The following is a 26173-nucleotide window of genomic DNA, read 5'->3' on the forward strand; positions in this document are numbered from 1 at the left end:
CGTAAATAATTTATTCATTCATTTCTAAAAAAATCCGAATTATGGTTTCCAATTTAAACGATGTACTATTTATGAGCACAACAAGCGAATTTCAACTGTACGCGACAATGCATTGAGAAGCTCGTTGTCGTACTTTTACCGCAAACTGGCTCGTTTATGGGTTCGCCATATTGTTTTTGTTAGATGCGGGAAATTTATTGACAGTGTCTTGGTAAATAATCCATTACTTGTTTTCTCACCACTGTAATTTGCAAAATAGACCACCATTCCATCATTGATTTTACGTTACTGTTATTAATGTATTATATGTTTATTATAATAGGTGGATTTGGGTAATAATTGTCCAAATTTCATTTGTAAACAAACGGAGCTGGTGACATTTTAAAAGTAGAAACAAGCGCCTGCAGAGCATGTTTCAAGACCTCACGATAAAATAGCGCACGATTCACAGACGGCAAATCATTGAAGTTATTAGATGAATGTACACTTTGGGCTCGGTTTGATCTGATTATTGTAATGATTTGTTTCTGATAAGACAGTCTATTTTCTAATTCTCCCACACATGGCCAAAAACATTGTTTATTTCCAATGAGGTATAACTTGTGACATTGAAGGATGCTCATGTGACAAATTGTTTGTAATGAGATTGTGCTCAAAAGAAGTTAAAGAACACCAGATTCTTTCATATCGATTAGCTGTAGTAATATGAAAGAGCTATGTTTACATGTACATGGAGTATATGTAGTGAAGAATGTCTATCAAGCATGTTAAAAGTTGATCATGTTGACTAAATCATGAAAACATCATAAATTTAGAAATTGCTATCTGCATCTTTCTGCTCATCTTTGCAGGGTTGGGTATACAGTAGAAAATGAATAAACTGGTGAGCATTCCGTCGGCACCAGGGGCGCCCAAACGAAAGGAGATCTACAAATATGAGGCACCATGGACAGTCTACAGCATGAACTGGAGTATTCGACCAGACAAGAGATTCAGACTTGCCCTGGGCAGTTTTGTTGAAGAATACAACAATAAGGTATGTGTCTTTCCTGTGAGCATGTGAAGACAGAACCTGCCCTTGTGCAGTAGTGCACATAGACTGGGCAACAAGGATTTAGTAAGATGTGTAGCCAATTTTTATCCCCAAATGTCAGAAAATATCACAAATTGAAAATTTCCTGATTTCCCAATCATGACAATTCTTGTTTTCATAATCTTGATATTCATGATAATGTTTTAGGTTGCGAATACACAGGATAATTTTTGTTTAACTAAGAACATGATCAAAAGGCATAAAACTTATATACTTTGCTTAAGATATTAAACATTACTACCTTTACTAGAGAGAAGTAGGCTTTTCTTCCCTATTTATGTTAATGATATTGTTATTGCATTGAATTTACTGTCAAACTACATCTCAAGCTCATATAATTGATTGCTGGATGAAATAATTGTTAATCATCATGCCATGAACATATCATCAAAGCATGAACATAATGAAATATTTAATATTTCTCCAGGTCCAGATTGTATCTCTTGATGAAGAAACTTCTGACTTCTCATCCAAAAGCACATTTGACCACCCATATCCGACGACCAAACTGATGTGGATTCCCGACACAGTGAGTTGTACACCCAGTTGCAGAAGACACCTGATGTGGATCACTGTTGCATATTTTAAACATTTACAGTACAAAAGTATTTATGAGATAAACATTTTGTGTTTTCAGTGTTAATGGGTTTTGTTGAGTATTTGATGACTGGACATTTCATCTGGAACCCTTAATGTTAGCTGGAGCTTTCAAATATTATAATTGTCTCTAATCTCATGATTTAATGTGTGTAGGATACTTGGTTTCCATGGTAACAGATACTTATTTGGTCAACAGAAAGGAGTTTTCCCGGACCTACTGGCTACCAGTGGTGACTATCTGCGTGTGTGGAGAGTTGGTGACACAGAGACGAGGCTGGAGTGTCTGCTCAATAATGTGAGTTGGATACCTTCTCCGTATTAGTCACACAGGATCAACAGTTCCTTTCTCTGGTATCTACTGCATGTTGACCTGTTAGAAATTAAGTTTTGAAATGATATGCTATAAAGTTGCCATCTTCCTCATGGTAAAGTGGTAGCCCACAAGGAGATCTCACTAGTCCTTGCTGAATTGTACTTGTCACAGACTAGCAGACTTATGTCAATTTCGAAACCCTGTAAAATATGGCTTGGACAGTAAGTTGAAGTGCTTTTGGTCCATGTGTCGGTTAGAAATGTGGTAACCTTTTGAGTGGTAAGCATTATCTGACCCCTGTCATATACAATTTTTAAACTTTTCCTATCTCACACTATGCATTACTCCTTCTTTGGATCCAATGTGGTTGGGGGTGGAGCCGAGTGAAGGCCCAGGTTCATCTCCCCACATGGGTACAGCGTGTGGCCTGCTGTCACAGACGTCCGCTCAGTCATGGCTGAGGACAGATTACTGATGCCAACTACTACTAACTCTACTGTCAACCCTCCTAACGCTCCCCATCCGTTTGCCGAGAATCGCCTCTCATCTCCCGCTCAGCATCAAGTTGAATATTGTTAAAAGCGGCTTAAAACCATACTCACTCACTCAAGTTCTTGATGACCAGGACGCCCCATCACAAACCACAGTCTAAAATGACTCCAACCAATTCAACATCAACAGGGATCAATGTAGTATGTTCAACTTTTACAACGGGGCGGAAGACCTGGGAACGATCTTGCACCTCGTCTACAGACCTTCATCATTCAAAGGATCATCGTTTTAAGAATTGACCATCTTAGTGGCAGTAGTAATTCAACCTCATGTGTTATCAGTTGATGAAGACGTTGTATCGGACAGATTTCTACACGGAAATATTCCAGCTAATACTAAGTTGTCCCCTCTCACTGGTTACTATGCCAATATTTGCTCAACCTACAACTACAGACATATGTACAGTTTTGGCAGAGACGGCACCTCCTCTACAGTGAATGCATTAGCTCATCACGCCGAACACCAAATTTTGATTCCCGACAATGTGTGAAGCCCATTTCTGGTGTCCCCCGCTGTGATATTGCTGGAATATTGCTAAAAGTGGCTTAAAACAATATTCACTCCCTCACTGTTCAGCACCACCTTCCTCGTGTGCTTGTAGTCTACTTAGGGGATCTGTTCAGCCGTGGGTTAAAAGCATAGTGTGAGACAGGATAGGTTTAAAAAATTGTGCATTAATTACTTATCCCATCCCTAGCCTGTCAGTTCTAAGAAAGAGAATGATATGGCAGAACGATTAGAGCCTATGACCCATTTGTTTGGGTTGTGACCATGGTGATGCTGGGGTGCATTTGGGGGAATTGACTTCGAAGCTGGAAACTTTGTTCCAGCACGCCTCCACATAGCATGGAAAGAAGGAGAAATTCATAGTGTGAGATAGGATAAGTATTATGAACATACAATTTAATGATAAAGTTTACAGTTCTGTCAGTTAGCCATAATGTTGTGATGGATGACAAGAAATAATCGTGGATGTATTATGAAAGTTAAATAACATGCAGGGATTTCCGTCTAAACATAAACATCAATGAGACACATAAAGATTCACCATTGATCACTTTTGTTGGGGGGCAGTTTTACCGGTCTGTGTTATCTTGGCATCTGAAGGGCCTAAAACTAAAGTGGCGTCAACGTCCCACTGACGCTGATATTCAAGAACAAGACGATCGTCTTAAAGCGTGACACGGTACTGTCAACATATATTGTGTATAAGACATTGGTGTGGTGGTGAAGGGTCAAAATCAGAATAATTGTAATGGACCCGAAACTGACTGACAAATTTAGTGATGTCTTGTTTTTATTTGTGTTGCTATTCCCAATGCCCTGAGGATATAAAACCCACCAGAAACTCTGCTGGAGTAGGTAGCCTTGATGAAAGCAGGTTAAGTCATTTAGAGGATATTCTATGACCATTCCAGAGTAAGTATGATTTTGATTTTGATTTTTATGAATGTCAATTTTTTTCTTTTCAGAATAAAAATTCTGATTTTTGTGCTCCCTTGACCTCCTTCGACTGGAATGAAGTTGATCCCAATCTTCTGGGGACCTCAAGTATTGATACAACCTGCACAATCTGGGGTCTCGAGGTGACATATTGTTCTACATTGTCTTCTCTCTGTATAGCATCAAAGAACACAACACTGTGCCAGCATCTAAGGGACAACACCTCAGATGCGGGAAGGATAATAACTAGGGCTGGGGCGATACACTAACTGTGCGATCCCATACATATCACACAATACCTTGTTCATGATTCTATACATATCCCGATACTTGTATGTCCTCTTACCTGTGGAGTGTAGGCAACCTTTTTCATAGACAGGATAGCCAAATACCTGGCACACTGACCATTACAGTTGGCAGTGTAAAGTATGGCGCTTACTTTTGAACCAAAAAAGGAAACTTGAAACAACATTTATCAACATTTTTATGTTTCAAACATACTTTCCATGAACCTTTGGAAATGGGTGTAAAATATGTGTTGTTGGCATATGGTACTTCAAAAAGAATTTCTCGAAAGCATTGTGATTTATCAGCGCCTCTGCAGCCTAGTGGTGATCCTCTGGAATATAAAATACAAAATACAAAAATTTCATTACTTTGTGTGAAAATCCAAAATAAATTTCTTGCGAGAAACTTTCATATGTTTTATGAATAAAATCCCCAGGATATTATAACATCACTGTTTATGAGATTCAACCCGACTGGATGAACAATAGGGAGCCGGCACTGGGGGTTTGTAGGTGATGTCCATGTATACAGGTGAGTGTTAATGTTAGAAGTGACCTGTCTGTGCAGGTGGTAATGATACTGTTTTGCTGACAGACTGGCCAGGTGCTCGGCAGGGTCAACATGGTGTCCGGGCATGTCAAGACACAGCTGATAGCCCACGACAAGGAGGTGTACGACATCGCCTTCAGCCGGGCCGGAGGCGGCAGGGACATGTTTGCCAGTGTTGGTGAGTAGGGCTGGAGCGGGTTTGGGATACGTTTGCCAGTGTTAGTGAGTGGGGCCGGAAGGGGGGGGGGGGGGGCACCAGTGTTCGTGAGTAGGGCCGTAGGGGGTGGGGATGCCAGTGTTGGTGAACAGGGCTGGAGGGGGTGGGGATGCCAGTGTTGGTGAATAGGGCTGGAGGGGGTGGGGACATGTTTGCATGTGTTAGTGAGAGGGGCCGGAGGGGGTGGGAACACCAATGTTGGTGAGTAGAACTTTAAGGGTTGGGGACACGCCAGTGTTGGTAAGTAGGCCCATAGGGGGTGGGGATGCCAGTGTTGGTGAGTGGGGCCGTAGGGGGTGGGGATGCCAGTGTTGGTGAGTAGGGCCGGAGGGGGTGGGGACGCCAGTGTTGGTGAGTAGGACTGGAGGGGGTGGGGACGCCAGTGTTGGTGAGTAGGGCCGTAGGGGGTGGGGACGCCAGTGTTGGTGACTAGGGCCGGAGGCGGCAGGGACATGTTTGCCAGTGTTGATGAGTAGGGCCGGAAGGGGTGGGGATATGTTTGTCAGTGTTGTTGAGTAGGGCTTGGGGGGGTGGGGATACGTTTGTCAGTGTTGGTGAGTAGGGCCGGAAGGGGTGGGGGCGCCAGTGTTGGTGAGTAGGGCTGGAGGGGGTGGAGATACGTTTGTCATTATTGGTGAGTAGGGCCATAGGGGGTGGGGACGCCAGTGTTGGTGAGTAGGGCTGGAGGGGGTGGAGATACGTTTGTCATTATTGGTGAGTAGGGCCATAGGGGGTGGGGACGCCAGTGTTGGTGAGTAGGGCTGGAGGGGGTGGAGATACGTTTGTCATTATTGGTGAGTAGGGGGTGGGGACGCCAGTGTTTGTGAGTAGGGCCGTAGGGGGTGGGGATACGTTTGTCAATGTTGGTGAGTAGGGCCTTAAGGGGTGGGGATACGTTTGTCAATGTTGGTGAGTAGGGCCGTAGGGGGTGGGGACGCCAGTGTTGGTGAGTAGGGCTGGAAGGGGTGGGGATACGTTTATCAGTGTTAGTGAGTAGGGTTGGAGGGGGTGGAGACGCAAGTGTTGGTGAGTAGGGCTGGAGGGGGTGGAGACGCAAGTGTTGGTGAGTAGGGCCTTAGGGGGTGGGGATACGTTTATCAATGTTGGTAAGTAGGGCCGGAGGGGGTGGGGACGCCAGTGTTGGTGAGTAGGGCTGGAGGGGGTGGAGACGCAAGTGTTGGTGAGTAGGGCTGGAAGGGGTGGGGATACGTTTGTCAGTGTTAGTGAGTAGGGCTGGAGGGGCTGGAGACGCAAGTGTTGGTGAGTAGGGCCTTAGGGGGTGGGGATACGTTTATCAATGTTGGTAAGTAGGGCGGTAGGAGGTGGGGATACGTTTATCAATGTTGGTAAGTAGGGCGGTAGGAGGTGGGGATACGTTTATCAATGTTGGTAAGTAGGGGGTGGGGACACCAGTGTTGGTAATTAGGACTGGAGGGGGTGGAGACATCAGTGTTGGTGAGTAGTGCCATGACATGAAGTTTTGATGATGAAGTTGTATTAAGGAGAACCTTTGTTCAGGTGCTGATGGCTCCGTGCGTATGTTCGACCTCCGCCACCTCGAACACTCCACTATCATCTACGAAGACCCTCAGCATGTGCCCCTGCTGCGCCTCGCCTGGAACAAGCAGGACCCCAACTATCTCGCTACCATGGCCATGGATGCTTTCGAGGTACTCATTTTCACGTCATCAGTTACTTGATCACTTGTGTGTGTGTGTTTACTGTTTGTGGATGTACTGTATGAGTCATTGTTTGTGTTTTTGTCTCAACTCACTCTGTGTGTTCACTGTTTGTATTTATTGTGTGTATGTGTACTATGTGTTAGGCCATAATAATTTAATTGCTAGATTATCATCCCTCTCTGACTCATGACTTAACCAACCCCCTACAAATTAATTTTGTTTGACCGAGCACTCAGCTGTCAAACATTTCGTGCTTCAACTGGCCTACAGCCGACTCCCGGTGTGTGCCTGCCTTTCGTCTGCTTGCTGTCAGCTGTCAAGATGGTGCTCCCTATTTTGCAAAATACAAGAGGGTGTGCAAACCATTTAAGACTGATATGCCTGTCCTTTGCCAGAGGACCGCCTCCATGGTCTAGTGGTAGAGCATCCACCCAGGGAGGGGAAGGTCTGGGGTTCGATCCTGGCCGCGTCATACCCAAAGACGTTCAAAGATGGTTCTTGTTGTTTCACCTCACCTCACCATTGCCAGAATCTTTGACTCTTGTGGAAGTCGTCAACGAATTTGCTTGTGAGAGATTTGACAAGTTAATGTCAATTGAGGATAAATTCATAGACACATGAGTACTGTACAAGTTGGGGAAGGGAAGACATTGGTTTGACATCCGACTGCTACTATTGAAACCAATGTTTACTCTTTATCTTTGTTATTTCAGTCATCTAATGTTCAAACCAAGGTGTCCAGTCTTTAGCTTGACCACTTTAATAGAAAATACAAAATGGAAAGCCTCCCTCCCCACTTTTGAAAAACAGGTGGATGATAATCTATAGCAATTAATTTAATATGGCCTTACTGTGTATGTGTTAACCCAGTGTTACTCGGTGCTATTTGTCTTCTGTTTGGTAATCAGGTGACCTTGTGTTCATATTGCAGGTGATCATCCTGGACGTGCGCGTCCCCTGCACCCCGGTCGCTCGACTCAACAACCACCGTGCATGTGTCAACGGTATTGCCTGGGCGCCACATTCCTCCTGTCACATCTGTACCGCTGGTAAGCCATGTCATACCAGGCTTGATTTCAATCATTTTCAACAACTGTGATTAGCCACCATCCTCCCAAGGCAAGGGAGATCACTGACTGTAGAAGTCCAGTTTCCATCTTTGCCAAACAAGGCTCAAATTCCGGAGTTACATTTTGGCTGGCTTATCTCCCCTTGCTCGGGAAGATGTTAGCCGCAGAATTAAGGCAGCGGTGTTAATTATGTTTGTCATTACACATATAGGGTTCGTGAAACTTTAAGGGCAGTTAGTTAGTCTACTGGTGACAGCGTTGCCTCCTCACACAGAAATTCCAGGTTCGATTCCCATCATGGATACTGTCTGAGAAGCTGGAATATTGTTAAAAGCAGTTTACAAAATACTCACTCTGTCAATCATGGTTTGAAGAAAATATGTAGCTGTGACTTCCACAATAGGACTAGGTATTTATTTGAAATAAAAAATCATGATCAAATAATATTTGTTGGTCAACTTTTAAATGTTTGAAACTATTTTGTTTCAGCTGATGATCACCAAGCCCTAATATGGGACATTCAGCAGATGCCGCGCGCCATCGAGGACCCAATCCTAGCGTACACATCATCAGGGGAGATCAACCAGATTCAGTGGTCCTCAACACAGCCTGACTGGATCGCTATTTGTTACAATAACTGTTTGGAGATTCTCCGCGTTTGATAATTAACAGGGCACTTTGAAGAGACTCAAGACCATTGCAAGGCCAGTCAATACCGAAATAACCAAATCAAACCATTCAAACATCTACCAACCATTTCTTCAATCAGCCTGTTCCGATTACGTTGAAGTTCGTGCAACAGAACAAATTGTTAAAAATATTTCAATAGGTTCCATTATTGGTAGAGATATTAATCCTATCGTGTTCTAAACCTATATGGGTTGTGAATGAAATTTGTGAAGCTTTGAGAAAACCTTTCTAGGTGATTTCTAGTGTTAGTTACATAATAAAGGGGAACGTCTGGGAAAACAGAAGAAAGCCTGCCACCGTAGAACTTTTGTGAGAATCATTTGCCGTAGTTGACACATTTAGCGCTCTGCTCTTATAAGCTCAATGTGAACTGTCATGCAGCAAGACCGTAGCATGTTTCTACCGACCCATTACTTCATGCACAGGGCGCTAATTAGGTTGAATACAGTTCAGATGCATCATGAATGCCTTACAGGGTTTGTGTGCTACACTTCTCCCCCCGCTGTGATGACGTACAGTGGATATGCAGTGTAACTCCTATGTTAACCCACAAACCTTTTTGTTTGAAGCAAATCCAAGTGATATGAAAATGGAATCTGATTAGGAGGGAAATAGAAGGGCATAACTCGGGATAGCCGATGATGGCACTACAATCGAGCCATGAAATTTCATATTTCTTGCTTGACAGTGTGGCTGCCTGTTCCCCACATTGTTTGAATGTCAAGCAATGGTGGAGTGGGTTGAAACTAATTGCTGCTCATTGTAGTAGGGCTCATCTGACGTCCATGTGTTGTAAATGTCCCCATTGCTTTTTAAACATATTCACGGGGGGGAGGAGGGACGTAGTGTACACAAACTCGTGAAGTATTGACGATGGATTTGTTGTGAAAAGGGCACCTGCTTTACTGTGACCTGCCTGGGAATTGATTCTTGGCCAGACCACCAAGTACAGCCGATGTCACCTCTTTTCTGCTGTTGTCCATAGTCCCATCTAGTTATGTTGAATTATAATTTTCATTGTCATGTATTTAAAACATTTACTAGACTTCATGTCCTCACTTTGCCATTAAATTCACATTTGATTATAAGTACCATTAACCCTTAGTGATCCTGCATTAGATTCCACGTCAGACAAATTCCTTCATAATTACTTAGTGACTGGCCTTAAGTTCATAATGTTTCATTCAGACATCTATCTTTTGAAAGTGCCTGTTATCCATCAAGCTTATTATGTGTGTTAAAGTCATACTGACCTGAGAACGCAATGGGCAACATGTCACTGTCAACTTGGCATTAGAGGTCAAAGGAGACTATATAACCTTGACATTCAGAGAATTCTGACCTTGACCTTGTTAGCATGATAAGCTGCTTCAAAATGTTGTGTCAGGGAACAAGTTCAGCATGTCGATCCAAGACCAGACTGAAGTGTTGAAATGACATCCATTTAAATTATTTATTGCATGTCAAAACGATCATCCCTCCAGAGGCATGTTATCACGTCAAAGCCCCATGGAGGACATTCTAGAAGAAATGATCTTGAGACAAACTGTTGAGAAGATTTCACGCTGCATTTTCCATCGCTTTGGATTAAAACCATCCTCATGCTTGTGTATTTGCAAACTGTTTGTCTTCAAGTCAGACATGACATTGTTCATATGAAGAATTTTGAAAACTGAAGCTACCATCAATTTGCCTGTTTGTTCAAATAATTTTTCTGTTACTTTGTTTAGAAATAAAAAACATCAATATATAATTTTTAACAGGGCTATAAATATATGTCCATGCTATACACCTTTAAAAACATATTGTTTAACTGTTCATTTCAGGAAAGACTCCATGTTGTTTGGAGGAGCTAAGACTGAATGTATTAGATGTTAGATTTTTACCCATCATGTACTTGTGGTATTCATATACGAATCAGACTTGGAGTCCAATTCTATGTACAGTTGATTTTAATCATGTCACATTTTGTATTTAATTCATCTATGATCTACTATTTTTATGCCATGTGACTATTTGTAGAAGAGACGTCATGTTCTGTGTGTACAGTGTTGTGATATCACCGCACATTGCTTCTTGTTGGTGCAAGCAATGGCTGCACCTTCTGACCACCTCTAGTCTCATTGACTTAACCATCCAATGAGGCTCAGAGCTGGCTAAGATTAATCATGCATTACCGTTTATATTACGTGTTTTACAGATCCCGGAAAATGTATGTTAAAATTAAACTTAAAATTATTTTTACTTTTGAGTCAACAAATTTCAGGAAAAAATGGACTTTTTCTTCTTATTCAGAGAAAGATGAAAGGCAGAATGTTCCTTGAAGTAGTAGTATTTTCTCACCCTACATATTTCAAATAAAAGAGATTTTTTGCATTTTTTATTCATCTCAACCTACAAAAATATGGTTTTGAATTAAATGAAAAATAAAAATAAAATGTCCTTAATTAGCTGTACACCATTTAACAAAGATTTAGTATAAAAATGATTCCTGTAGACGTTAACGTAACTAAGGTAACTTAAAAGAGTAGGGTTTTAGAGCTGGAGATAATTATTTCTGTGGGAGTCCATTTGAAAGTTCCAAATATGTAAATCAAGACATCACAAAATTTGTGTCCTCCAGTGACATTAACCAGCCTTAATATGTTGTACAAACATCTTGGTGTTGAACTGAATATATCTTGTACCAGGAACAGGGGTGTTACCTGACGATTCAGTGTATAATACAGCCATTCTATAGTGAAATATTTCCTGCACTCATTTGCCACCATAGTTTTGTTTGGGAAGTGACACACCATCTCTTATCTCAAACTTCACACATGAGTTTGGGGCAGTGGGGTAGCCTAGTGGTTAAAGCATTTGCTCATCACGACGAAGACCTGGGTTCGATTCCCCACATGGGTACAATGTGTGAAGCCCATAGCTGGTGTCCCCTGCCATGATATTGCTGGAATATTGCTAAAAGCGGCGTAAAACCATACTCACTCACTAACTCACTCACTCTCACAGGAGTCTCTCACTCCTGAGCTTGTAATCGTGGGAGGTTTGTCATAAACCTACATTCAAAATCTCACCCTTGTCCTAGCGAGCCCTGGATGTACATTTAAATCGAATCAAAAGTGATACAGGAACTTTAGCGGGAAGAGATGTTTCCTGGGTACTAAGACAGATGAAGGGAGGTCTTTTGTCTACAAGATATTATGGTTGTATTTGAGACCGCAAGAGTCAAGTCATTTACTGGTCAATTTCAATAATGGAACAACAGTGTATTTGATTTTGATTGGACGTCTATTTGTAGCATCATTTCCTGTAAACTGTGGCAAATGGGTCCCGGGTATTTATTGTAGAATGGAGAATTAGTACACTGGACAGCCGAGAGTGATTATGAAGCTCACTATTGATATTATGTGTATAGGATTATGTAGTAGGGTTGCTTATAGACACTAAAACTATTTGTTGATTATCCTAGAATGTGAACTCTGTCAACTTCACGATGTGATTGATGTAGACACGTGTCACGGTGCAATGTGCATGAAAGTAAGACTTATGAAGCACTGTGTAAACTACCCATGTGAAGCGATGACAATCTCATTAATATCAGATCTTTTTCTTCAATATCATATGATACCTGTCTGCTGATCCGAGTAAAAGATCAGATTTTAATGAGATATGTCAGAAGTTTCATTAATATAATGACAGATGATGTCATGGGAAAATTGTGTCTTATTCTGCTTCTGAAAGAGGGGTGTAAATCTACAACATGTATTTCTATGTGTTTCCTTGTATTGCTGCATTAGAGGTGAAACGATACAGCAATGTCACCATATGATACGTATCACATCACAATCAAAAGGACACGATATGATATGTATCGCGATATGCATATTTACATCAGATCATGTGGAAATGTCTTGACTATGAATATTTCAGAGCAGGTTCAAACGAAACTTAAATGCAACACATTTTGCGATGTTTGACTGACAAAAATGCCCGTGGCGCGGGGTGTTAAACGAGCAGTAATGTCGTTTAGCGAGTGTATCATCTTGTATCGATACAGAAAAAAAAATGTATCAAGTATCATAACAGCGCATGAAAACTTACGATGCACTGGTGTATCGTTCCTCCTCTACACTGTCCTTGAGGGCGTTTAGTGATGAGAGCTGGGCCTGTAAGCCTTGATTTTATGAGGGGAACTGGTCCACAAATTTCAATATTTCAAGTCCAGCATTAACACATTGTTCCACACTGCCGTTCGAGATAGACATGAAAAAGATGCATAGATCCACTTGATGCTGGGTAACAATACCTCCAATAATAATCCATGTTTATCTAAATATTTGTTGGAAAATGTATTGTCGTCCATGATATGATGAGCACGTGTCCCAGGTTGTTACAGTGTTGCTTTGTGTTGATGTCAGCCACTGCATCTGTATATTCCATATCACCAAGCATCTCAAAGTCTCCGCAAACTGTGGACCATCTGAGTCTCCTGGAGCATTATACAGGCAGAGGTCTCCACAATATGTTCCAAGTATGTGAGAATGATGTATGTATGAGTGTGTGCATGTATGTTAGTTATGCAAGAAATTGTCTGCCACTGTATACAGTAAAACCATCTCTAAAATTCATGATTTGTGTGTTTGGTGCGTGCGTGTGCTAGTTTTATTAAGTGTGTGACAGATTTTCTTCATCGGTATACTGACTCACAGTCCACAGAGCATTCACAGCCTTACGACCTATTGTAACTGTAGTCGATTGTAGGTTCACGAATGCCGCAGCAGTACGAAAGCTTTATGGACTGGGGCCCAGGATGTGTAGTTAAGAAATAATAGTTCAGGACCAATCATGGAAAAATATCCTTTAACTTTTCAAACGATGGTTGCTATCTCATTAAGCTCTACGACTGTAGTTAATTGTAGATTACAAATGCTTCAGCAGTAAGAACAGTTTTTGGACTGAAATAATAGTTCAGGACCAATCATGGAAAAATATCCTTAAACATATTAAATAGTTGCAATCTCATCAAAATCAGAGCTTAGTGCTCATACCGCTACATAAATGTTTTGTTGCGAAACAGATAGAAACTAACAGCAGCAATCCTCAAACAAGATTTTATATTATGTGGCTCTAAAATTGACTAATCGCACCTATTTAACATACTGTTGGTTTGTTTGGAGTTGTGAGAGAGAGAATGTGTCTGTGAAGTGTGTTTTGAGACTAGATCTGCAGTTTGCCCATGTGCTATATTTGTCCTGTGTTGGTATATTTTGAAGTGTCTATCTTGTTGTTCATTCTAGCGGGGCATAGGGATCACAGTTCCATATCTGAAAACACGAGTCATGCGACGTCATAAATGTTTAGGAGTATTTCCTGTAGGTGTGGTTGTTTTCAGATACTGATGTTGGAATCTCATCCCTGTTTGTCTCTTGCAACTGTCTCGTACACCTTGTGGGAACTTGTATTGCCATGGTAACGTTTTAATTCTGAGAAGAATGATACCTGTGATCTCACATCGGATTATCAGTTATCAGTCATATATCCTAAAGGGCGGAAATTTCAGGGGGTAGAAATTGGGGTGGAAATGTGTTTGAGGGTGCTGAAATTCGGGCTGAAAATAGGTTTGGATGGAAATCGAGGGTGGGCTGGGTCAATACGTGAAAATCGGGGAAATGGAGTGGGGTCGGGTCAATATGTGGAAATCGGGGAAGTGGGGTGGGGTGGAGTCGATATGTGGAAATGGGTGTGGGGTGGGTCAATATGTGGAAATCGGGGGAATTGAGTGGGGTGGGGTGGGTCAATATGTGGGAATTGAGTGGGGTGGGGTGGGTCAATATGTGGGAATTGAGTGGGGTGGGGTCAATATGTGGAAATCAGGGTGGTTGATCAGACATGCCAGGGGATTTGTTGCAGCAAAGATATTTTGGGAAATCATTAAATAAATGCAACATTTGGGTAACAGTGGAAGTGACGGACATTCAATGTACACTTACCGATCTGTACTTGAAGTCAGGGTTCATGTAAAACAATTTGTACATTACTATCAATCCATTTGTCCAAATACGTACATTTGCAAAAAAATCATTTGTCATCAATATACCAGATTTTCCTAGCTCAGCAGACTCTTAATGGCAACAACCGTCCACATTATCTAGGGTCCACGGGAATAACAATTCCTAATTCTTCTAGAGCTTGTTTGGTGTTTTTCGTCTTGTGGACACTGGTGAGTAGATCCTGCATGATGACAAGATGTACGAGTCAGCTGCAGATTTCCTTTGTCATACTGATCATCAGTAACGAAATGTGGTGTTTGTTTTGCCAAAATAAATGTATACAAAAACAGATGAAGTCTTGTTTTCATTGTGAGGAGTCCAGTTTTGTGCTGTGATACTTTCTTTTCCTTTGTTTGTTGTTAAACGCCGCACTCAGCAATATTCCAGCTATATGACGGCGGTCTGTAAATAATCGAGTCTGGACCAGACAATCCAGTGATTGACTTCATTAGCATCGATTCACACAATTGGGATCAGTGACATACCAAGTCAGCGAGCCTAACCACCTGATCCCGTTAGTCGCCTCTTACAAGGGTTGCTGAAGACCTATTCTACGCTGAATCTTCACGGGTCTACAACAAGCATGCATTCGATAGTCAGGCTCAGTGACCTGGTTGACAACATGGGTCATTACTCACTAGATGGCCTGGTCCAGACATTCTTCAAAGGCAAGTGTCATATATTGCTGTACACATGCACATCCATACATGATAAATTTGGAATTCGTTCTGCCTCAGAACCCTTACATGAACACAAGTACTGGATATTTGGAACCGGTTCTGACCCGATCTCCACAGAGACACAAGTATTGGGTATTTGGAACCGGTTCTGACCCGATCTCCACAGAGACACAAGTATTGGGTATTTGGAACCAGTTCTGACCCGATCTCCACAGAGACACAAGTATTGGGTATTTGGAACCAGTTCTGACCCAATCTCCACAGAGACACAAGTATTGGGTATTTGGAACCGGTTCTGCCCCAATCTCCACAGAGACACAAGTATTGGGTATTTGGAACCGGTTCTGCCCCGATCTCCACGGAGACACAAGTATTGGGTATTTGGAACCGGTTCTGACCTGATCTCCACAGAGACACAAGTATTGGGTATTTGGAACTGGTTCTGACCCGATCTTTACAGAGACACAAGTTAATGCCCCAGAATCTCCACATTATCATGGCTTAGCAAAAATAGATTTACTTCAATTTTCAATATCTGAAATCTCCAAAACATTTACTGAATCTAAACAACACAAGGCAACAGAATGGAATATCATGATTTATGTAGTGAAGTGAGCGATGATCTTTCATCAGCTGCTCGTCTGTTTTACACAGCGTCGGGCCATCTCCAGGACGCCATCGTACGTCTTGTTGCCACCGATGAAGCCGCCAGCATGGACAAAGATACAGCCGGGAATGCCTGACTTCTTTGTCAGCTCCTCGTCTCTCACTCCCCTCCATTCCTCCAAGATGGACAGTCTGCAATGACCAGTGGATAAATGGTGTCTACGATTGAAATTAACATACATGTTCCCCCATTGCTGGTATGGGGGGTGAAGTTTATGGCAGTATTGCTCCCAGTCCCGGCGGGTAGCTGGGTACGTGTAAGCTATGCCCGATCTTTTTAAAAGTAATGATTTAACAAAGAAATTTTACTGCATCCTGCCATCTTTGTTTATTTGATTTGACTTTTGCCATTGACTTATTACATTTCTTGGTGTGAATGTTGTCCAAATTGCACGAAATTGCTTAAAATGCAAACAAATGTTTAAACCGCCTGAGAGTTTTCCTCTTTTTGGGTGAAAATCTGCTCACATCCCTGTATTCTACTCCGGATCTTCACATACATTCTTAGAGAAATTATTATGATAAGGTATTCTCACTGTGATATTGTCAGTTTTAGGTCATATTTTTGTTGTTAAATATATTGTCTATGTTTATTTCATTCTTCATTTGTGTCTCTCTCTAATATATGGCAGTCCAAGTATTTGGACAAAACGAGTCGAGTCACTGCATGTAGTACCGGTAAGCTAAATGTCTGCCACTAACATCCTCTATTGATCAACGACGTATACATTATTACGACTGTTCAAACCAGCTGAACCAATCATAACACATCTTCCCAGGGCAAGGGCGTCAACTGACGGTAAAAGTCCAGTTTCCACCCTTGCCGAACTAGGCTGGAATTTCTGGGTTCAATCATAGTGCCACAAGTGGCTATAATGTTATGTCCCTTCTATGTCTCCCCTATTGACCAATCAGATTCCACCTCAGATATCACTTGAGTTTGCTTCAAACAAAATGGCGTCGCCCAGTTACGACGATCTGATCGATAATCAAGATCCATCTCGTGATAAAACGGATATCTTTCATCATGAAGCGTATCAAATCATGTGAGCATCTTGATTAAAAACATGAAAAGATTTCGAAAATATATGTTGATGCTGAGTTGGAGGGACACATGCTTTGCAGATCCTGCCTCAGGAAGATACCCATAAAAATAACATTCATTTGTATATATATAAGGGGCGGCCGGGTAGCCTAGTGGTTAAAGCTTTCACTCGTCACGCCGTAGACCCGGGTTCAATTCCCGACATGGGTGCAATGTGTAAAGCCCATTTCTGGTGTCCCCCGCCGTGATATTGCTGGAATATTGCTAAAAGCAGCATTAAACCAAACTCACTCACTTACAAAACAAATTTAGCTTTTTTCCTATGCCAACTGTTCGGAAAAATGACAACACAATTAAGCTAAGCATCAAACTACACCTGGTACATTTTACACAGGAAACACTGCCTCACGTTTTTCTTATTGATAAACATCCATTTTATTTAGACATGTCAGGATAGCGTGTTCCTTGTCTTCCATGTGCACATCAGATTCATCGTCTCACTCAGTACATTTTCCTCCATTTCCTCGCTGCTACTTTCACTAACCACAGGCTCATATTGATATGGACGAATATGTGTAGCGAGTGAGTTTATACTTAACGTCACATCAGCAATATTCCATCCATATCGTGACCAAACAGGTGTAAGGACACTGAGCAAAAATTCAACGTTATCATCGATGGCATTAGCTGGTGATGCCACTGCAACCACAAGTAACCCACCAAACCTCACAAAGAAACAGTGATCATCTCCAAGTCAGCTCTCCACTATGACGTCACGTCATATGATGACAACTCCGCTCTTTAATTCTCGGAATACGAGTAGTATTTAACATATTTTGTCACTAGTATTTCCTTTAGAATTTCTTTCAAAATACTTGTTTAAATGTGTTTTAATAAATGACGTAATCCCATAGTTACAGTATCCCACACTCAATTTTGAAATCAAACACGAAACACGAACCTGTTCTCGAAGGATCCGACTCTGACCGGTACACACTGGATCCTCCACGCTCCGTTCTGGTCTGTGTACAGGATGTATTTGATTGGTGGACTGACGCCAAGCTCCGCCTCCAGGGAAAACAGATGATCTTTCCATGGGACACCGCCTTCCTCCTTAATGCAGATTATCTCCCCTGATTCATCGACCTAGACAATGCATTATAACGTCAAAGTTACTGTTTCCAAGAAAGGTTACTTAGTGACATTAACCTAATTGTTGGTTGGTTGGTTTGTTGTTTTACATCGTACTCAACAATATTCCAGCTTTATGACGGCGATCTGTAAATAATCGAGTCTGGACCAGACAATCCAGTGATTAATATCATGAGCATCGATCCACGCAATTGGGAATGTTGACATGCTTCAACCAAGTCAGCGAGCCTGACCATCCGATCCCATTAGTCGCCTTTTACGAACCTATATGTTATGATGTTGAGATGGTCCAGGTTTTTTTTATCCCAACAGAGTGGAGACACAACACACACAGAAAATGGAGGATGACGAGTGACTGAGTATGGATTTACAATCGATGTATCAGGCGAACGCTTTAACAAGTAAGCTACCCCACCACCCCTGAGAATGATGAGCAGGAGCCCATTTCACAAAGCCATCTTAGTGCTAAGGTGATCGTAACTCCCATATTTTAATATAGCCTTACGATAGTCGTAGCATTAAGATTGCTATGTGGTACTGGGCCAAGAATTTTCCTAACCTTTTGTCACTTTCACCAAACCCAACATTCTTGACACGTAGAGACTTCAGGTTCTGCCCATAATTTTCAAGGCTTTCAATGTGTCAATTTGGTATTTATCGTGCGAAAATGGCACCTCTATTTTAAATAACGATAAGAAAGATTTATGTAGTAGTACATATGCTTTAAAAATTAAGGTGACGTTTATTGCCCGCCAATAGTAGCCGTTTTTGCTTTTGGTGAGGTGCCGTTTTTGTCAGCCGGTGTCGTTTTTCGTACAGTGACATTGTGCTGCGATGCTGTTTAAGCTATACTAGCTGCTGTAGGAGGATTAGCCATGGCCACAAACCTCCTTCCTCTGTTTGATGGCGGTCTGTACCAAATCTCTCGCCGGCAGCCATGACTGTTTGTAGTACAACACACGGTCCATGAACTCTGCCCCCACCATCTCCATCGCCTTGCGGAACTGTGCCTGCAAAATCCATATCCAGCATCTGGTGTGAGTGAGTGAGTGAGTGAGTGAGTGAGTGAGTGAGTGGGAGTGAGTCATGTGAGTTTAATGCCCCTCTGTATTTCAGTAATGTGACATAATGCGGTGAGGTGAAATGTGGTTTAACGTCACATTGAAGATAGTTTCAGTCATATAGCGACATGCATGCACATATGTGTGTGTGTTTGCCTGCTTGCACTAGTCCGGACTAATGACAATTTAATAGTGCTGGCCCACTGAGATACCATGCCGCAGTTGAACATGAAAACCCCACTCAGACACAGTATACTGACTCCAAGCCAACCAGTCCTTGTTTTATCACCTTAATGCCGAGCGCCAGACAGGGTAACAACAAGAACCATCTTTTAACGTCTTTTGGCATGACGTGGCTGGGGATCGAAGAGCTGACCTGCTCTCTCGGCACATGTTCTACAACGAGACCACGGAGGTGTTCCAGCAAATATGGGAGGAAAGCAAAACAGGGATGCAGGTCTGAGCCTCTGGAAAAGGTCTAATCCTAAGGTTCAAAAATACAACCGGCAAATCCTTGCATGTCTAAGGGAGGTAACCCTGCTCAGAGAAAAACAGCTCCACAGACCACACTTCATCGACATCCATCTGAACAAGCCATCCACTGCTCTCGCACACATGTTTCAGTCGGGATCAGAGACATTGGGGACATAAGGAGACAGCTATATAAACATATATGTTTGTCCTGCATGTATTGCCAGGGCCAGCTTACATCTATGTCCACGCCGGTCTGGTTCCACTGAGGGTTGAGATTCCCAACTCTGCTGCTCAGTGTTGTCGTGATTCGGTATCTGAAAAACCAAGTAAATACAGACTTGTCATGAACCTTTTCCGTCTTAGTAGTGGGATGCTTATAAAGCTTACTTACAGATTGGTCTAGGAGTTAGACAGGGGGCACTTATTTTACTGCTAATACGGTAATAAGTAAAATCTAAATATTTTTTACAGCTTTTCTCTTCATCCAAGACGACTCTAGTCAATAGTCAGGTCATTATTTCTGTTCCATGATGGACGTCCATCTTAATCAACATAGTCAAGTCCCGTTAATCCGACATGGTTGGTTGCATATGATTATGTCGGATTAACGAGTATGTCGGATAAACGAAATTAAGTAGTACCAACGTTCGTCCGTCACAGTTTGCGAAAAGGTCTTCTGACGTAACCTGTCCTCTGTGATAGCGAGAACTAGTATCTGATTTTAATGAGATTGAGGTAATCTAAGCATGTGATTAATCCTGTTTTCTTTATTCAAAGCATTACTTGTTTATTTTAAGCAAAGTTTATCACTGCAGCTTTGTAATATGCAGCTCCCAGCCGACTCGTCTTGCATCAAAACACGGGCTGTCTACTCGCGGGCAGATAACCACGGTGTACGCTGATCACTGTGTCGGATAACAAGACTGATTAATGAGTGATTTCGGTAATTTGTTGCAAATTAGGTGTGTCGGAGTCGGACTGTCGGATTAAGGGGTCTAAATAGCACTGATTTAATGAGTGATTTCCGTAATTTGTTGCAAATTAGGTGTGTCGGAGTCGGAGTCGGACTGTCGGATTAAGGGGTCTAAATAGCACTGATTTAATGAGTGATTTCCGTAATTTGTTGCAAATTAGGTGTGTCGGAGTCGGAGTCGGACTGTCGGATTAAGGGGTCTAAATAGCACTGATTTAATCGGTTCCCATCATTAGTGTCAGATAAAGTCGATTGTTGGATTAACGAGTGTCGGATTAACGAGACTTTACTGTATTGTACAACTGATCGTGCGGGGATACTGATGCAGAAGAGCGTCCACTGAGGTGAGTGGGAAAATTTTGCTTAAACATTTATTACATAATGATTATTACAAGAATATATATCTTACTTTTGGACGCCATCGGTCTGGTTGATGCCATTGTCAGTGGCATCGATCTCCTCTACAAAGTTCTCATACACCTTGTCGTAGACGATGTTTGTGACGGGGTCATCACGAGGCAGCGCTAGGATCTGTGCGAGGAGCTCAGCGCCGAAGTGTACGTACACCAGACCAGCACTACTTAGTTTAGTCTCCCACGCCTTGTCGGGACGGAGCGTCGTCATGCTCTCTGAGAAGGTCCTGTAACCATGGTGATACGCAATAAGAACATCACTATTAAAAACAAAATAAATACATTCCTTGGATCTCAGGTTTCAATTCTGGAAAAGACTTAACACAATAAGTGGGTGAATGTTGCTTTCTGTTCACAAAATAAATCAGATCTGTCTCCAGAGATCCTATAAACAAAACAGTTTCAAAACATGAGAATAAAAATAATTGGATCTCAACTGTTTTTTAAAATGTAGATGGCAAAATTTTATCTTCTCTTTCATTTGCGTGCTACCTAGTTTGATTCCTTGTCAAAACATGGACCTACAATGGGCCAGTTAGTCTCGTTTAGACGAGTGAGTGAGTGAGGTGGGTTCAACACCCCTTGTAACTGTATTCCAGTTATATCACAGCGTGTCAGCTTTGCACGGGCGGACATTTATCACTTTTGTGAAACCTCGAGCACAGGTATGGTGCTGGCAAACCTAGAAACAGAATCAAGTTGAACCTTGATTTGAACCCACATCATGGGTTCCTGGCAGACCTAAGGGACGCAACTCTGCACAGCGCATGTCAGCACCTAAATTTGGGTCAAACATGCCCCTACTGTTATTCGAAATTCGGTATTAGGGATATTTTTCCGTCTCGGCCATTGAATGTTCACTGACGGACAGCCATTCCGAATTGTGGACCATATACAGAGCTCCTTTTAAGGAACGGAATTTAACTTGCATGATTTAAGGCGCAAGTTGACATGAAAACCTAATTACACCAGACAAAGCCAGGTCCTGTACATCTGTCAAAGTTGAAACAGAGGCCAGTCCGCGGCCAGTGTCACATAAATGAATGAAGTGTTGGTGTAAAATGTTATAGGAACATAATGTTGAAGTACCCACAGTTTGATGACATCACGCCCAAGAGAGGATGGCAAATAACTCATCACACAGGGATTAGTGATATTGTATGGTAAATAAAGCATAGAGCTACTGTGTTCAAAGAACAATTAAGGGTCAGTCACACACATATTACCTTTTTGACACGCACTTAGTGCATGTAGACAAATAATATTAGGTTGCATTTTTTAATAATAGATTGCAGTGGTGCATGTTTTCCACAGCTAAATCAAGCCCTGAAAATATCTATAAATTCAGTTAGAGTTATATTGCAGGGTTAGTTGCCTGCCTGAGACAAACACCTCTGTTTAATATGGCCTCAACAAGCATGACTTTAAGTAATATCTCACAGCTATTGTTACCTCTGGTGATGGTCGAATCTGTTCTTGGCTGTGTCAAACACTCCCCCAACATCGACCACGATGTCACATGTGTCAAGTACTGCAGCATCACGCGTTCTGGCCACACAGAAATGTCAGTGAGTGAATATTGTGTAACATAATTAAATCTGAACCAATCAAAAGAGTAGTTGTGTCATGTAACAAGGGTTTATCTTGCCTTTCTCAGAGGCCGATACTCCCAAATCTGGAGCAAATGTCAGTAGAAATGCCCAAATTGGAATTAAAAATATCACAATTTATATATTTTGTTCACGGACAAAAAAAATGTGAATACCATATATGTTTGTTAATATATGAAGAATTACTCATATTCAAAAGATATTAGATTAGTTTGATTCACAAACGACCATACTGGTATGTTGTGTGAACCAACGCTCATGAAAGCATCACATGTGACATCATAGAATCATGACTCCAGATGCACTATTTGACTTGTGCAGGATTTGTGTGTAAAGTTTGGGAATCATGTGAGAGTCCCTGATCAAAACAATATTCTCACCTGACAATTTCAGCATCCTTATATTTGGGTAACTGCTTCAGCATGAAGCACGCCAACACTTCATCGCAGTGGAAGGTGCCATTGTGAGTCCCTATCTTCATCATGCAGGGCCGCTTGCTTGCAGGTTCTCCACTCATATGTCGGCAGGCAGAGACGTCCCACGGCTTCAGAGATTGTCTACATGGCCAACAGATCCAGTCTCTTTAAAATCGGATCCTAGTTATCGCTAGAGCTGCACAAACTTTGTTTAGCAGTTGCAAGAATAAAGAACTGATTTTAATGAGATTGAAATTGATCAAAACATATTCAGGGATGAGAATGGATATTTTCCTGTTCAGCAATGGAGCATGGTCCATAATTTGGTGGTGTTTATGGGGGAAATCATCAGATTTGAACAAATATGTGGTCACTAAAATTCGCAGAAGATTCTCATCCCTGCATATCTGTACTTATACAACCTTAAAGCCTCTTAAACAAATGAGCCTTTCTCGTAATTCTATTTCTTCAGAATCACAATTTAACCTTGTGGGGTCATTACTAGTCGATCCGTGAAGATCCGGGGTAGCATAGGTCTTCAGCAACCCATGCTTGCTGTAAAAGGCGACATTGCTTATCTTAAGAGGCAACTAACAGGATCGAGTGGTCAGGTTCGCTGACTTGGTTGATGCATGTCATCATTTCCCAATTGCACGGATCGATGCTCATGATATTAATCACTGGATTGTCTGTTCCAGACTCGATTATTAACAGACCGCCGTCATATAGCTGAGTGCGGCTAAACAACAAACTAACAAACATTACTAGTCAAGTGATACAACTGACATCCATTGACTTGACCATCATCTGTCCAGTTAACAGTGTTATCACTGATCCTGTCAAGCTATCAACATTATGTTAAATTGTGTATCTAAAAGTATACTAATGCTATCAATGAATTATTTTAATTTATCGTCATTGATTAGTAATTACTCGATATTTTGACACTTACTTATTGTCAAGATGAAGATGCGACTAAATAAATACAATTACAACAGTCAAACACGTGACATGAACATCTACTACCATATCTTTCAACAGCCCTTTTATTATTTGTTTACCAACACTTCCTTATCAGTGTTTATCTACATACAGATTCATCCACATTAAAGTTTGAATAAATCACATCTCAGTGACTAAGGGTGAAACGATACACCGATATTCCGATGCATCGCGATACTTGACCCACGATACGATATACGATAAACGTAGGCCCATATATCGATACGCCACGATACGGAACGCAAATCTCAAGTACAGCGTTTCCTCGCTATTGTGCCTTTCAATAAACCGCTAACTTGGTTATAACACGCGGTAACGCATGGCTCCCAAAAACGTACTTACATTTTTAATAAGCTCGGGTTTTACACCGACAGATGTTTTTCCCCATCTCAAAAAACATTATCAGCTGATCCCCGCAAGCACATAACATCGGAAATACCTGTCAGCAAATCCGAACTGAAGTACGCAATTCAATACCATTATCATACTGTCTTGTTATTAAAACGTTTTCATTGTATATCTGGACTGGTGTTTGTAATATATCTTAATAGTTTTTTTCAAAATTTCATTTAATATTGTTTTCATAAAGTTAGGTGAAATCGTGTGTGAAGAGATACAGCAACCACGGTCAGATTACCGATTTTGACGCATTGAAACGAACTTTAGTTGCTAGAGAATGGATACATATATTAAAAATGCCATACTTTGACTCGTTAAAAGTCATATTTGTGGCAATTTGGCTAATATATGTCAACATAACGTTTTTCCAATCGAAATACATGTAGCACGGGAAATCCCTAGGGTGACTGGTCAAACTGTTCCATGCGTAAAAATATCCTGCAACAGCAATCACCAGTACCAAAATGCTACACTTGTGGTTCTTATAATTTTAAATATATAAAAGCTGCAACTAAGGTAACACGATATTGAAATATATTATTCCTGATAAAACAATAATTTCAGATACAATTTCATCGACCATTGCATCAAAATTCTTTGATGTTGTATCACTGGTGGAGCACATTAATTATTTTCTGGTGTTTGAACTTTGAATTGTTTTGAAGGAAAGTTAGAGAAAGTTCCACTTTGAAGCTAAACAACTTCAGTAGTCTTGTTATCTTAATATAATTTTGACTGTTCCAAAATCATGAAAGGTTCAATTTTGATATGCTTTAAGTCTTGTTTTATCTATCATTGCGTATCGAGATACGTATCGTATCGTGACCAGAATATCGAGATGCGTATCGTATCGTGACCTTCCTGTATCGTTACAGCCCTATCAGTGACCAAAATATACAGACACAAGCAGCCTATATATATCATATGTATCGATGTCACATTAACTATCACCGGTTTCGTTATAAATAGCACATGCTTCAACATGGTCAACAGATTATGAAATAATTTGTGTATCAAATCTACTATAGTGTTTCTGTAACGACTGGTTATTCTAACCTCTTAATTCCGAAAATCTCCCTCGTAAATACACGTGCAAATTCAAACACTGGCAACTTCCGCACCATTGATGAAGGAGTTAGAGTTATCTGTCCCTGACTGTCATTTTGCGTTTTCTGTGCTCAGTCAGATTCCCAAAGCCAGCAGATTTTGTAGGCCTCGACAATAAAGAACACATGTATCAGTTATTTGACAGGATCTACATACTACTAATGACATCGATTCCTCTTTGGTTGGTATATTTTCTTGTATCACATCTCGTTGGATATGTCCCCAAGTCCCGTACGTGGCTTCTGCGCGAGGTGATTTCAACTCTGTTGTTATAAGCTGGAATGTTTAATGAAACACATAACGTTTTTTTTAATGTTACATCTTATTGTCAGGTGAGGTGAGGTAAATATGTATTGTCATGCAACTAACTGTCGCAGTTATATAAGCAATTCTATATAATTATGCAAAACAACATGTAAAGCGCCCCCAAATACTTGCATTAGTCAATTCTATTCTGATTTCTGAAAACGCGCGTTTGTTTACAAACATGAGAAAAGTCCGGTCACGTAATATGCAAATTAGCCTGTGGGAGTGGTGTTATGCCAAGTCACCCCTGTGCCGGAGTGTGCGCCTGAGTGTATTGAATGTAAAAAAGTTAAGCCACGCCCACCGAAGCGGACTACTTTTA

The 26173-nt window shown here is 41.4% G+C and overlaps 2 protein-coding genes across 3 annotated transcripts; one reads left to right on the forward strand and one right to left on the reverse strand.

Annotated features, from left to right (window-relative positions):
- Nucleotides 1–151: 151 nt before the first annotated feature.
- LOC139462162 (DDB1- and CUL4-associated factor 7) lies at nt 152–14207 on the forward strand. 2 transcript variants are annotated; one of them, XR_011653014.1, is made up of 10 exons: nt 152–211; nt 852–1036; nt 1521–1622; nt 1890–1988; nt 4031–4144; nt 4884–5016; nt 6574–6725; nt 7669–7786; nt 8297–12468; nt 12512–14207. XR_011653014.1 is itself a non-coding variant. In XM_071243693.1 (9 exons), exons 2-9 carry the CDS (start codon nt 872–874, stop codon nt 8467–8469), a joined length of 1056 nt encoding a protein of 351 aa, XP_071099794.1. In that variant the 5' UTR covers nt 152–211; nt 852–871; the 3' UTR covers nt 8470–14207. The 2 variants fall into 2 exon arrangements, 1 of the variants encoding a protein (XP_071099794.1); XM_071243693.1 differs by having other exon boundaries at nt 8297–14207.
- Nucleotides 14208–15812: 1605 nt separating this feature from the next.
- On the reverse strand, nt 15813–25603 carry LOC139461697 (MYG1 exonuclease-like). The gene is made up of 8 exons (XM_071243157.1): nt 25495–25603; nt 23002–23178; nt 22464–22559; nt 21008–21238; nt 19861–19939; nt 18978–19100; nt 17900–18084; nt 15813–16025 (listed from the first exon to the last, which is right to left on the reverse strand). The coding sequence occupies exons 1-8, from the start codon at nt 25560–25562 to the stop codon at nt 15857–15859; spliced, it is 1128 nt and encodes a 375-aa protein (XP_071099258.1). The 5' UTR covers nt 25563–25603; the 3' UTR covers nt 15813–15856.
- Nucleotides 25604–26173: the final 570 nt, after the last annotated feature.

This window comes from Haliotis cracherodii, unplaced genomic scaffold (genome assembly GCF_022045235.1).
Source record: "Haliotis cracherodii isolate W230 unplaced genomic scaffold, xgHalCrac1.p SCAF_15, whole genome shotgun sequence".
Lineage (NCBI taxonomy): Eukaryota > Metazoa > Mollusca > Gastropoda > Lepetellida > Haliotidae > Haliotis > Haliotis cracherodii.

What these genes read in the sequence shown, in the direction of transcription:
- LOC139462162 (XM_071243693.1), top strand. Translation starts at nt 872, where the DNA reads ATGAATAAACTGGTGAGCATTCCGTCGGCACCAGGGGCGCCCAAACGA. An exon ending in TTGAAGAATACAACAATAAG is followed by an intron (nt 1,037 to 1,520) that starts GTATGTGTCTTT and finishes ATATTTCTCCAG; the next exon opens with GTCCAGATTGTATCTCTTGA. An exon ending in TGATGTGGATTCCCGACACA is followed by an intron (nt 1,623 to 1,889) that starts GTGAGTTGTACA and finishes TTTGGTCAACAG; the next exon opens with AAAGGAGTTTTCCCGGACCT.
- LOC139461697 (XM_071243157.1), bottom strand. Translation starts at nt 25,562, where the DNA reads ATGGTGCGGAAGTTGCCAGTGTTTGAATTTGCACGTGTATTTACGAGG. An exon ending in GAGATTTTCGGAATTAAGAG is followed by an intron (nt 23,179 to 25,494) that starts GTTAGAATAACC and finishes TTGGCCATGTAG; the next exon opens with ACAATCTCTGAAGCCGTGGG. An exon ending in CCATCAAACAGAGGAAGGAG is followed by an intron (nt 18,085 to 18,977) that starts GTTTGTGGCCAT and finishes TGCATTGTCTAG; the next exon opens with GTCGATGAATCAGGGGAGAT.